Here is a 13,322-nt window from a genome sequence, read left to right as displayed (position 1 = left end):
GTTAATTAGCTTATGCCTTGGAAATATGTCAGCTAATACCTGTTGTCACCCTGCAAATATCTGCAAGTCTGTGATGTAGTGTAGTGCATGCTGGTGAATATTTAATATTATTAAATGTAAAGCATGTGCTTCACTGAGGGCAGAGGCTCTAGGGAGCCTCTGATTAATTTATCAGTGTTCTTGGCCAGAAACACATGTTTCTTTGTGAAATGGTGAAAATGCCACTTGTGGGTTGCGTGTTACCTCCCTACTTCGTTTTCAGTACGCATGGATAACAATTGTGAAAGGAATGGGGAAAAAGGACTCGTTATTTACTTTCTGTGAAAAACGTTTGTGTTGAATCTCAAATTATGGCATCTTTCATCCACGTGAGGATTAAACCACCCTAAAATGCACAGAAACGTAATAAACAGGGAAGTTACCCTAATAGCTTCAGCCTCAGTCACCATATTATTATTAAATATATTCCAGCTGAAATTTGTGCTGTTCTGGATATCGTTGTCTTGAAAATTATAGGTAATTTACGATTTCATTTTGAAAGCAGGCATACCAAATGAAAATACACTGCAGGATGTTGATAGCTGGAATTAAAATGTCTGCATAACTTCTGAATGCATTAATAGGGTTTTTATTTTTAATTTTATGGAGGATTTTAGCTTAAGGAAGGATATGTTTGTCTTGACATTAGAGTTTTGAGTAGGTAATTGTGAAAGTGTAGAGGGGTTTGTTGTTTAAGTGCAGATAAAGCGTATTTTATGAATTTACGTGGCAATTTAAATAGGTTGATGAACCTGGACAGAGCCTGCTTCACTCAGCTTCAGCTGAGTGAAAGGAGGCTGTGAAAATCCAGACAAATTGTCAAGTTTAAGGTTGCTGGTCTTTCTCTCCACTGGCTACAAAGAGGTACAGAGGGAAGATTATCTTTCTAGTCTAAATTCAGTCTTTTTGAACTTGACTTTATGTCACAAGCTTCTCCCAGTTCTGAGGCCATCTTGGGACTATAGAGATATTCATGAGAAAGGCGCAGAAAGGAAATATTTTAAGGGTTGTCTTGAAACACTTCAAATGTTAGATTTCTTTTGACCTTGGTTGTTTTTCCTCTTGGCAGCTCCGGAACGAAGGGATTCCTCCCTGCTGGGCAGCCCAGACATTGTGGACCCAACTCCCAGGAGAAAGCGAAGGCAAAGGATAGCAAAACCTGCAGGGACAGGAGCTAAAGTGGCTAATTACGAGGCAGAGCAGCCAGCCCAGGAAAAGTAAGCAGGTTTTAAATGTGTTGAAATGTTTTTATGCTCACAGACCTCACTGGGGTCATGGGACTTGAAAACCAGCTTGGCATGGGCAACCCCTGGTTGAGGAGGTTCCAACCTCACCACCCTGAGATTCTGCCTTTGGGATTCCAGAGCAAAGAAATTACCTCTCTCAATTCCATCTTTAATAGATTTTTTCCTGAACATGAAGTCTCCAGGCAGAAAAAATAGTTCGCTCTTACAACACAAAGTGGGTCAGGATTTGTAACACTTTAGAGTATTTTTCTTGTGTCCATTTCAAGTTCTGGAAGTCTTTACACATTTTCTGGGAGGTGCTTATAGCTGTGCATAAAGAGCTCTGATGGGGTTAGTAGTGTTTCTTCAAAAACCAGTTTTTTTCCCTAAACATATGGCAAATTACATTTGAAGATACATATTTTCCATTTTAATCTGTAATATTCCATGGATTGTAAACTCTTTAAACATCCATGGACACAAGTAGATTACAAAGACATTTCCCATGATTAGCAAAGATTTCTGTTTAAATCAGCAGGAGAATTATCTCATTTCGATATAAAAGTTGTGGTTGGGACGCCAGCTAGGAATGTTTGCATTTACAGTCCTGTTTTATTAGTTTAAAAATTGCATTTTTTTTAGGATGGTGTAGAAATATGTCAGACCTTGCTGTTTTGTGCATTGCAATGGAAAATGCCCTTTCCCCAAGTTGTATTTGGTCAGTTTGGATTTGGTCAAATTTGGATTTTGACAGCCTGCCTGTGTTTGTCTGAAATTCAGGTTCATTTCATTTAATACTGATTGTTGAAAGAAAACCTATGGAGGCAAAATATTGCAAACATACAGAGGCCTTGGACTGAGTAATTGTCTCTATGAGTATCTGAGTCCTGTGTGTAGGGGGACAACTAAGAAGATAATGGTATTTTTGTTTTAATTCTTTGAAATAAGGCAAATTTTAGTAGAAACAGAGCAGCATTATGATTCTCATATGTGCAAAGAATTTCTACGCTGCTTACAGATTGAGTCAGGGCTGAATCTAAAGAGTGGCTCTTCTTACTGCCTTCAACATAATTAGTTATATTTTGAGAGTGGACATACAGAACATCCATTCTATCAGTCTCTATCTCCATTTTTCTTTTTTGCACTTTATGTGGCAGTGGCAATTCTTGGATTAGATAGGAAGATAGGAAATACCCCGGTTTCCCTGAAGCATTACAAAAGCTGAACTGAAATAATTTCCACTTTGCTGCTTATTTTTCTCAACATCACTGAAGTTTCTGAGCTTCACCTGGAGTCTTTTACCAGCTGCTAATCAAGTTTTCAGTCAATTTGCTTGGCTAGTAATTTTCCCTTCTCTTCAGCCTGTCAAAAGTGGGGAGATGTAGAATTAGCACCACGATCCAGTTCACAAATAAAGGTGTTCTTTTTAGGGAGTAATTTATAATTACTCCAGTAATTTGTGCTGATGGAATGCCAGAGCCTTCGTGCTGCAAGGGCTTTATCTTAAGCTGACAGCACGTTGGGGTCCTGCCCAAAATGTTTTCCAGTATTGTGTCACTGAGCTAAAAAAAAAAAATAAAAAAATTAAGACTTATTTATCCAAGTAAAGGGGTGGCAGTGGGGGAAGTTAACTTGGAAATTCCTTCACCTCTGGAAGCGCTCCATCACAAACAGGGAGATGGGGAGCATGTTCTGGGATCAAGTGCCAGGTTTGATCTGATTCCGTGATCACGTCTGCAGATGCACCAAGGAGTCCTCCCTCCTTCCTGGGCTCTCCTGCTCAGACCTGCAGCCAGGGCCGGCTCCTTAATGTAAATACAAATGTAAATGCTCCGAGGCCAAGTCACACAAAAGCCCCTCTCCCACAGGTCTTGCTTTATCCAATAGAGCTTATTTAGGGTCATTTCCCGTGTGGAATTTCTGGTGACATCACCAGCGCTCTCTAGGAGAGGGAAGGGCTGCCACAAACCCAACACCACCAGCCTGATGCTGCCCTGAAGCTGCTGCATCCTGAGTTCCTTGGTGCAAGATCCTAAAAAAAAAATGCTTTAAAGTACCTTTTCAGCCAAGGAAAGTGCCCAAGGTTTTCTTTTCCCTCTGCCTTTCAGATTGTTTCCTGAAAAGACAAGGTTTTCCAGGGTTATCGCATAACTTTTAATGAAAGTTGTCTTAACTTTCATATACTTCTCATAAGACTTCACAGTATGCTAAGAAAGTAGCATTTATCTTAAACTCAAGAACATCTACAGTAAATACTAAGTCATCAAAACCTAAAGGATTCTATTTCTGCAAATATTTTAGATTTATGGTTGTTGAGGCTAGTTGTGTGGCAATGCTCTGCTCCTTGGAATGAAAATATATTCTTGGATATGACCAAAAATACTCAGAAGAATGCAAATAAAAATCTGTTTGACACAGAAATTGGAGCAAAAGGAGTGCTGCCTTTCTCATGCTTTGTGTGTGGGTGCAGTGGCAGGAAAAGGACTTGAAATGTTTTTATCCATATAGACATCTAGTATTACTGTGGCAATTTATTCAAGGGCTAAATCAACATTTTTAATGAAACTTGGATAATATTAAGCTTAGTGAAAGTAGCCATGATAAGTAGCGAGGAGCTGAACTAGGATTTGTGGAACGAGGTCACTAAATGAACTGTTTAATTATTTGCTGAAATAAAGATGTACTTTAGGATAAAGTAGAAATTTGCAATAATTAGTGGGTTAGCCAACTGACAAAAATGAGGTTTATCCAGCTCTCTAGCAGGTTTTTCTTAAATCAGCAATATCCAGTGGAAGGAAATGCTTCTTTGGGCAGACAGATGTTACTTTTAGTTAATAACAGCTGACCTATGACTCTTAATTTACACATTTTAAAAATATTTAAAGGCAAAAAGTAGATCTTACTTTTCAAAACACAATTGAGCCAGGAAATAAAATAAAATTATTCTGATTCCAGTACACCAAAATGGTCTTGGTGCAGCTTTAACTGTAACTTAATATCTGGCAATTTCCTAAGGTGCAAGGCAGAGATAATATATAAGTCAACTTAAGATGCAAAATCTGCTTTTCACAATTTGCATTTCGTAATTGGAGGAGAAAAAAAAAAATTAATAAGAGCATTCCCAATCCACAGTTAGAAGTTATGCTTGTTGAGGCATTACCCAAATCTCTTCGGGGGCTGCATATGAATGGCACTATTAGCTGTGTGGAATATGCATTTAATATAAAGGCTTAGCTGTATGGCCTGTCAGCATGAATCCTGTAAATAACTGGATGTTTCTATAATATTTTCACTTTAAAAGTCCTGGAACCTACTTGAGAGCAGATAGTACTTACTGAAGATGGCAAAATTTTTAATATAATTTTAAAAATGAAGCGTAGTCATTGAATAACACCTGCAGTCACAGACTACAGTGGAACAGAGATGGAGTCTCTATAACTAAAATAAAAATAAATCAGCAAAAAGCTTCCATTTTTAGTGAAACTTATCCCTTTCCACTGTGATTTATCGAAATTGAGGGTTTTTTTAATGACTTAAGAGAAACAAAACCTTTTTATTTCTGTCTTTCATTTTTTGCTAATAAAGTATCTTCTATCGTCCTCATTCACACGTGTTTCCTAGGAGAAAGGCTTTGCTGGATAAGGCTCAAAGTGTCTATAAGTTATTCTGTATATTTCAAAATATAATCCATTCCTGTTGCTCAAGGGTATTCATAATTTCTGTGCTATTTCATGCATGCCTGCCATTGAGTGGATGTACAATTACAGAAGTGGTTTGGGGAAAGGCATCTTAAATACAGGAAAAACATTCTTATGGATGCAAATACGCTGGATTCTCCTGAGAATAAGACTAGAAAAATAATTTTTTGAAAAGTTATTGCAGAGGAAGTGATCCATAATCCTTAGAAGCAAGTATTAAGAGATACTCTTAATCCAACTGACTGAGAAGTAATATGTATTTTTTTCTTGTCTTTTTTTTTTTTAATGAAGAATTCTCGGTTTGCACCGAGCACTGTGACTCTGACTTTTTAGTTAATCTGCGTGCCAAAAATTTCAGTTTCATAAGTCTAGTTTAGCACATTTGATGTCACTGTTACTGCCTTTTTTCTTCTTCTTCTTCTTTTTTTTTTTTCCAATTGAAATTTGACTTTCGCTGGCTTGGTACCTCTTGCTTGAGTGATAAAATGGAGTGACTGTCAGAATCAGGCCTAAATTTAAATTGAAGGAAAGAGATACCTTACCCCACTCTGTTTGGCTTTGCTGAAATTTCGAGGTGCAGGTCAACTTAACGGGATCTTTGCCACCAGTAATTAAATTTTTTTACTTCTTTTACACATAATCCCTGCTTCTTCAGAGAGCTCTAAAAGGGTTCAAGATATTTTTAGGAGCTCTCAGAAACACCCAAGCAAACCAGAGAAACATAATCAGGTTTCTGAGAGTGTGTTTGAAGGTCCCAGGAGTTGCCAGGAGGAGGCTTGTGCCACCTGCCTTGCCATCCCGTGCTCCTTCAGAGGCCAAGCAAGGGATGCAATATTTATTTTAAACACGATTGTTATGGTGCTTACACTCACTGTTTGTTCTTGACTTCAGGGCCTGATTAAACTTAGTCATGTGTGTAATTGTGGGCAGAATGAGCTGCTGCATGGTTTTTACTTGTTAATGATAAATGTGGAATTTTTTTTTTTTTTTTGGCCAGTGTTCATGCTCTCCTCCCTTTCTGTATCTTCAAAAGTTTTTTTTCGAGTCTTTGCAGGTAAATGTAATTTATTAGGAAAGAAATCCTTTAGCATTGTATCCCAATACTGTAATAAGCTGGACTTGTCTTTCTTTTGATGAACTTCCACCCCCTTAAAAGCACTTGGAGCCTGTGGTGAGCCCAGGGCTCCCTGGGGATCCTCTCTCTCCATTTGTTTAATTCATTGCTTGCGGTTCACATTTTTGGAGCTCTAATGCAAAGTTTATTTAAAGTGTGGTCTGCCACCACCAGTGACTCAGGTAGGAGAAACCACAGATCTGCCCCGCAATCTGGCATTCTCAGAGGGTGACAAACCAGACTTTGGGTTTTCTGTCTCACACAACAGCTCCTTCTTCTCATAAAAGTTCAACCAGGCAAAAATTGGGTTCTGCTGAAAATGACACCAGAACCTTCCAGAGGGAGTTCACACCACAGTTACCCCTTTTTAGGGAAAGGTGTACTTAAGAGCTCGTGATGACGTGTCACTTTTGTTTTCTCCTAAGTGCATTTATTTGATACAATAGGAGAGAACACGGTGGATTTTGGATTGGCAAACACGGTGATCACTGAGATCTTTCCGTCAGTCACTGCAGTGAATGTGTACAGCAGTGAGAAGGTCATTCCTGCCATCATAAATTTATGGAATGCAATGTCTAGAAAGTTTTTGATGATTACTCGTTCGGGCTGAAATGTAAACAAGTTAAGAAATCTCTTAGAAGTGGATGGTTGGGTTATATGAGCCTTTAATGTGAGTATTACACCAAAAAAAATTTAAGTAGTGAGTTAAGGCATCTTTGTGAATCCATACATGCTTAGCATTATCTTGTGCTTCTGGTTTTCTTTCTTTCTTTCTTTCTTTCTTTCTTTCTTTCTTTCTTTCTTTCTTTCTTTCTTTCTTTCTTTCTTTCTTTCTTTCTTTCTTTCTTTCTTTCTCTTTCTTTCTTTCTTTCTTTCTTTCTTTCTTTCTTTCTTTCTTTCTTTCTTTCTTTCTTTCTTTCTTTCTTTCTTTCTTTCTTTCTTTCTTTCTTCTTTCTCTCTCTCTCTCTCTCTCTCTTTCTCTCTTTCTTTTTCTCTCTCTCTTTCTTTTCCCTTCCCCTGACTTCCCCCTTTTCCCATCTATTTTTGCTCCACTCTCCCCTGCTCCCCTCCTTTGCCATGAAACTGGCAGCACTAGTGTGCCATCACTCACACCACTTTTGCCCCAGAACAAAAAAAAACAAAAAAAAACAAAAAACAAAACACACCAAAAACTTAAAAAACAAAACAAAACAATAAAGCCTTTGATAATATTACAAAAACTGTGTAAGACATGAATCACTGGGGGGAAAAAAGTGGTAATAAAAAATCTAGAGTAATTCTTCATTCAGCTCGAATGAATCAGGCAGAAATAAATGCAACAAAGCACAGCTGGTTTTCTCCTGGTGGTGCTGCTACCTGTGCAGTGTCTTTTTTTAACTGAGCAGTAGATAATTAGGCTTCCACCATCCACGTGGGAAGGCGTGATTTATTTCCATGGGAAGTGGAAGGAGTTGGGATCCACCATCACCATTTCTCCCAGCTCCCCAGGGAAGGGTGGGATAAAGTGAAGGCTGAAGGCCCAGGGCAGGAAAAAAATGAGCATTGTCTGCTGACCTCAGAGGTTGCCATTTCTCCTGGGAAAAGTCTCTCCTCTCCCCAGTTTGGAGCACTTCTCACAGGTTTTTGTCACTGGTAATAGCCCAATAATTGACTGCTGATGGAGGAGTTATTACTCAGTAAGGCTGACAGGACTCTACCCTCTGCATGTTCCTTAGGTCAGGGTTTTATTGCTGTGACAAATCTGGTGAGATATGTGTCTCCAATGATTCATCTATAATGCATTTCACTGAAAAGCTTCCAGAAAATTTATTTCATATTTCAGGCTGTCAGATTTCAAGAGAAGAGCTTAAAAAATGGGAATGGTACCTTCTTCCTCCGTTACCTTTCTGGTAAACTTTTTTGGTGCTTTTCCCTTGCCTTTTCAACAGAGGTTTTAACTGGAGTTGTGTTTTCCCTGAGTTTTTTAAGCCCCTCTTAGGTAGGTTATGGGTTGGAGTAGTTTAATTTATCACACTATGTGCTAGTTTTGTTAAATACTGAGAACCTCGATGGGGTGTTTTAATGTGGGAGGCCAAAGAATTTCTCCTCAGAGGTAAATTACACTAAGTAGGAGGGAGGATTGTGTGTGGTTGAGGTAACCAGCAGTGCTGGAACAGTTGTTGTCTTTTGAAGTAGACCATGCTCCAACATTTTCAGCCTTTGAGGGTAAAGGGTGGGAAGCTAAGAAAAGGAGACTGTGTTAAAAGCAACAAAGAAGGCAATATTTGAAATTCCACGTGCATCCGTGTGATGAGGGTGCAGGAGCAAACGTGCACTTTCTGTGTGAACACTTCTGCAAAGGGCTCTTGATGGTGCCATTAAACCTCAAATTCCCAAGGCAGCTTTTCAGGCAGGATTATTTTCACATTATTTGTAATAGGAAGGAGCAGGTAATGTAGGGGCCTGAGATTTTTGATCAGGTGTTGGCAGGACATTGAAATTAGGTTGATGGGAAGCCCAGGTAACACCTCAGCCTTGGTGTCAAAAATAGCATGGCAGAGAATAAGAGGATAGCTTGGCTCTATTAATGACATAAAGCTGCCTCAAGTACTTATTTCTGTTGTTCTTTGGACTGGACAGGAAGTTAAGTCTTCTTTGCTGCATTGAATTGGAGCATTCTGTATTGCACAACTGTCTGGGAAGGCCAGTAATCCCTTAAATCATAATGGAGCCCAGGAAACCTGCTGGAGAAAATCCTGTGCACAGAAATACACCAAAGCTCATGATCTGAGAAAGGATTTCACAAACTCTTGCAAATGCTGATTGTTCTGCTGAGGTGATTGCTCAGTTCAGTGCACTTTTCAAAATTCAGATTTGCTGCATGAAACTATTAATCTTTCTATTTTTATTTCTCTTCATCCTTTTTTCTTCACTTTTTACCATTTTTTTTCTCCCAGAAATGTCCCACCTCAGCAAAGCAGGGCTAAAAAGCTACCATTTAGATTTAGCAAGACTTTCTTGACTTTCTTTATGCTAAAATAAGTGCTTAATCCTCTGCTTAAAATCCAGAGAACTAAATGCATGGGAATTATTTTGCCAGTGGTGACTTTACTCCTTAAGCAGTGATGTCTAGATTGTCTCCTTTTCTTCACCTGCCTAATTCCACTGATTACTGTTGATTGTGAAGACCTAGGTCCAGCCAATGAGAAATATTTTATGAGATTTGGGTGTCATTCCAGGCCTCTTGTGTGTGATGCATAAGGATGCTGCTGAAACTGAAAAGGATACAGATTTTCCATTCCATAGTGCTTGAATTCTGGTGCAAAACCAGAGGAAAAGCGGGGTAGAAGCTTGCACTGAATTTATTTTAATGCTGTTGCTGCCTCAGAATGGCTTGGAGAAGGAGCAAGAGGAGGTCTGGAGCACAGAAAAGGGCGAGAGGTGGCACTGGACAGGTCTGTGAGCAGAGACAGGAGAGGGAATGTGGTGAGAGGCACTGATGGTGCATTTGTTTTCCTGTTTACCATGCATCTATGTCTCCCCAAAAGCAGTAAAACAAGCCCTTGACATCCATGGCAATGAATTTCAAGAGATATTTGGAGCATCCCCAGATCTGGTTGGAGTGGATAAATATTCATAAATTTATACACTGTGACTAATACATACGGTCTGAGCAAATGCACTTCCATGGTCGGGTGAGGGGACTCATCTGTTTCTGTCAGCCTGTGTCAGAATTCCTGTGGCAATAATCGGGACCTCTTCCTGATGAGTTCTGCCATCTGTGGCAGGGCACACAGCACATACTCATGCATCAGTCCAAAAGCTTTGAGAATTAGAGTTGCACAAATCAGGTCTCTCCTAAAATTATGTGACTACCTTTCACTCTCCTTGAGCATAAATAAAAATGTCCTTATTAGAAGCTGCAGGAGGTGCAGAATTAGATTAATATGAGCCTTGTTAACACAGAATATTGCTGACACACTCCCTTGATTGCTTAATTCCTTACTTTATTCATCTGTCAAACCATTCATAACAATTGTCGTGTAGCTGTTGCATCACTCAAGCTTGAACATACAACCAGCAATTTGAAAGCTAATTACATGCTTGTGTTTTCCTCACACAATTTTCTGCATATCAGCTGTTATAAGTGGACTGGGTGTAAAACTGAGGGAAAATGGTCAATTTTCAAAAACGATCAGCAAGAGTCAATGTTGTAATGAATCCTAAATAGCAGAAGTGAGTTAAAAGGAAAGGCCCTTTTCAAAATTGTTTTGATGATTCCAAGTACTGAGGTAAATTAAAATGTAACAGTGGTGTAGCCACTGGCATCAGTGCTTCATCTTGTACATTTAGAATGAGCACAGTAATAATGACTAAAACTGAGGAAATGGGAAAAATGTGCAAGAAAACTCCACTGTTTAGTGAGGGTGAGTTTCATTCTAGGTCTCATGCCAGAAAGAGATGAGATTTCTCGTGTGCTTCTTTAAGATGTGTTAATTATTCAAAAGCATAGAAATAAATATTTTATATTCCACTTATATAGATCCCCCAAGGAGTATTTGACATCAAAGTAAGAGACCTGTCTGTTAAGTTAAAAAATTGTACCTCTGGCCTTGTGTTTATCTGGAAAAGATAAAGAAGGGATTTAACTTGAGAAAATAATTTATGAGAGGGTAGTTGAAAAAGGTGCTAATTGTAGAAAAAGGTTGAAAGAAATTTGTTTTATGTTGTAGAAGCTCACAGAGATGTGATTTTCTATAGACATCACAGAACACAGAGAATGTTCACTGAATTTAGCAGGAGAATGAAAATGATTACTTTTTTGGTTTTTTTTTTAACATATTGGTAAGTTTTCCACATAGATTTGGCCACAGGAATAAACTTTCATCAACACCTAGTTCATATTGTGATCTTCCCCACTCCCCATATCCCTGAGCAGCTCCATAAAATATTTTCACAGGGGTTATTTTTTGTTCAGAGAGGAAAATGGTTCATTACTCATCACTTCAATGTTCTGCCACAACCGGCTAAACATTGAAGTTGCAGAACTGTAAAACTGGAGTAAAGTGGTGATAAATCATTTGGTTTCTGCTGGGGATGTGAACCATCCAGAGAGTTACTGCTTTAGTCCCTCTGGAGCTGATCCTTGGGTAAGTACTGAACTACCTGAACAAAATTCAACTTTTATTAAGCTATCCTGACAAAACACGCACTTTTATAAAGAGAACCTTAAATCCTTTAGGCTAAAACTCCCCCCTGAATAGGAAAACGTTTCTCCGAGGAGTGAACCTCCTGGATTTGCTGTATGTCACAAATACAAAATTATTTTTTCTGTTCAAGTGCTGTGTCAGTGTCAAACTGTTCTGGAACAGCAGGTTAGGAAAAAATATCTTGGTATTAAAACTCCTGTGTAGTTTTATATCTGTGTAGCTACAGCACTGACTAAAAATGTTAAAAGAAAAAAAAAAAAAAAAAAAAAACAACCAAACAGAGTATACCCAGTTTTGTTGATAAAACTGCTCAGAACCTGGGCAAGTGTTTCAGTTGAAGTAAAAACAGATTTGAAGACACAAGACAGAAGATATCCAAATAAAAATAAAACATTGTCAGGATGTGATGAGTTGCCTGTTGACTCTTTAAGTGATTCAAAATACTTTGTGCTCCAAAGTTTTAAAAAGAGGCAAAACCATCAAATTTTTTATCAATGTTACTAACAGCCATCCTGGAGCAAAATGTGTAAGCAAAATATCCGAACAAAATACCCAAACCAGTATCCCGGAGCCAGTGATGGTGGCAGGGGAGAAAAGCAAGGGGAAGAACAGGAGGGCAGGACAGCAAAGCTTCTTTTTTTTACGGATACATGAAGTTTATGCAACTTCCCTTTGAGGTGAGTGTTGTCCTTCCCAAATCTGGGAACACCTGGAATTGTTTGGGACAACAAAGCTCTGCCCATGGGCAGGTGGTGGCTGGCATGGCTAAACATAGGGAATAGCACAGTAGGAGGTTTGGGAAAATCGTGTCAAGGCACTGGAATAAGCAGGGACGGGATTGTAAGGGCTGGAGGGTTTGGGGTGAGGTGAAATTCAGTTTTAGAGGGATGTGGTGTTGCCCAAGTGAGTCTTTATCCACTCTTTGGTGTGAGACCTCTCAGGCTCCAGTTTGCCTTGCCACTTTCTGCCCTCCAGCACAACACTTGAGAGGCACGAAACTGATGGCCTCCTGCATGCCTGGTATGCATTTACACCTTTTCTGCTCTAACTGACACCAAATCAACCATCACATCTGAGGGCAGGAGGAGGAGTGTTTACTCAGCATGACTGGGTGTAGGATGCTGCCAGAGACCACAATCCTCCCTTCACAGCTTCTCTCATGCAATGATTTGCAAGGTTGAGATGTTCCTCATGCTGTTATAACCTTTCCTTGAGCTAGATTTACAGAAAAAAAAAAAAAGCCAGTTTTTCGTGTCACCCTGAGGCAGTGTTAGCCAGACACTCCCCTTCTTCATGGTTTTGTTCACACCACTCCCAGCTCTGCAGCAACTCCTGTTTCTTGACGTGTTCTCATTTTGCCAAGCTAAAATTACAGATTTGTTATTTCTGACTTTTCTGTTGCTGAGGTCCCTTTGAAAAAGCAGGCCACAACTGGGTAGATCACATTGAATATGGTGGCACATGTAATTTTCAGGCACCACTGGAGTTTCATGATGCATCAACCAAAATGCATATTTCTATTCCAAAGAGAAAAATGCTAGTGAAAGAAAAAAAAAATAATTTGAGGGAAATTTGTATTAGTAAAGTTCATTACTGACATGACAGTTAGTAAATAGGCTTGGATATTGTTGGACAGATGAGCATGAAGGTCCTATCAAATTGCTTGAATCACCCTGAATCTAATCTGGCTATTCATAGTTTTAGCTCTCATCTTCACTTTTTTTTTTTTTTTTTTTAAACCAGACATTCCTGTCTTCAGTAGTATTTAGTGTTTATTTTTAAGCACTTGCTTGATATTTATTTAAAGGCCATTACCTTGGCATCAGAAAGCTGAGTCTCAGTTAGGGCTTCCAAATCATTAACCTCAAAACTTCTGTCACACCTGAAATTGCTGTTCCTTAGCAGGGCACCAACATTCCAAATGTAATTGAGTTCTCTGCTTTTACATATATTTCTTGGCTGAGTCATGTTGACAAGTGCTTTTCATCTTGAAAACTTTCCAGTTGTTAAGACTTAGCCAATTTGACATGGAATTCAGAAAATGAATCCAGGTAGA

At 39.0% G+C, this 13,322-nt stretch overlaps 1 protein-coding gene across 3 annotated transcripts in view; it reads left to right on the top strand.

Moving 5' to 3' along the window:
• The window catches only part of XRCC4 (X-ray repair cross complementing 4), a 147,685-nt gene that overhangs the window by 73,133 nt on the left and 61,230 nt on the right, over positions 1 to 13,322 (top strand). For all 3 annotated transcript variants that reach the window (XR_010994602.1, XM_068177205.1, XM_068177203.1), the window contains exon 6: positions 1,109 to 1,256. Coding sequence is in view for 2 of the 3 variants with exons in the window: in XM_068177205.1 (XP_068033306.1) it covers positions 1,109 to 1,256 (148 nt within the window). In the remaining variant the exon portion in view is untranslated. The remainder of the gene's footprint in view (positions 1 to 1,108; positions 1,257 to 13,322) is intronic.

Source organism: Anomalospiza imberbis, chromosome Z, assembly GCF_031753505.1.
Source record: "Anomalospiza imberbis isolate Cuckoo-Finch-1a 21T00152 chromosome Z, ASM3175350v1, whole genome shotgun sequence".
Taxonomy (NCBI): Eukaryota; Metazoa; Chordata; class Aves; order Passeriformes; family Viduidae; genus Anomalospiza; species Anomalospiza imberbis.
The sequence above is the reverse complement of the archived record's forward strand: the minus strand, read 5'-3'. Positions and strand labels throughout refer to the sequence as shown.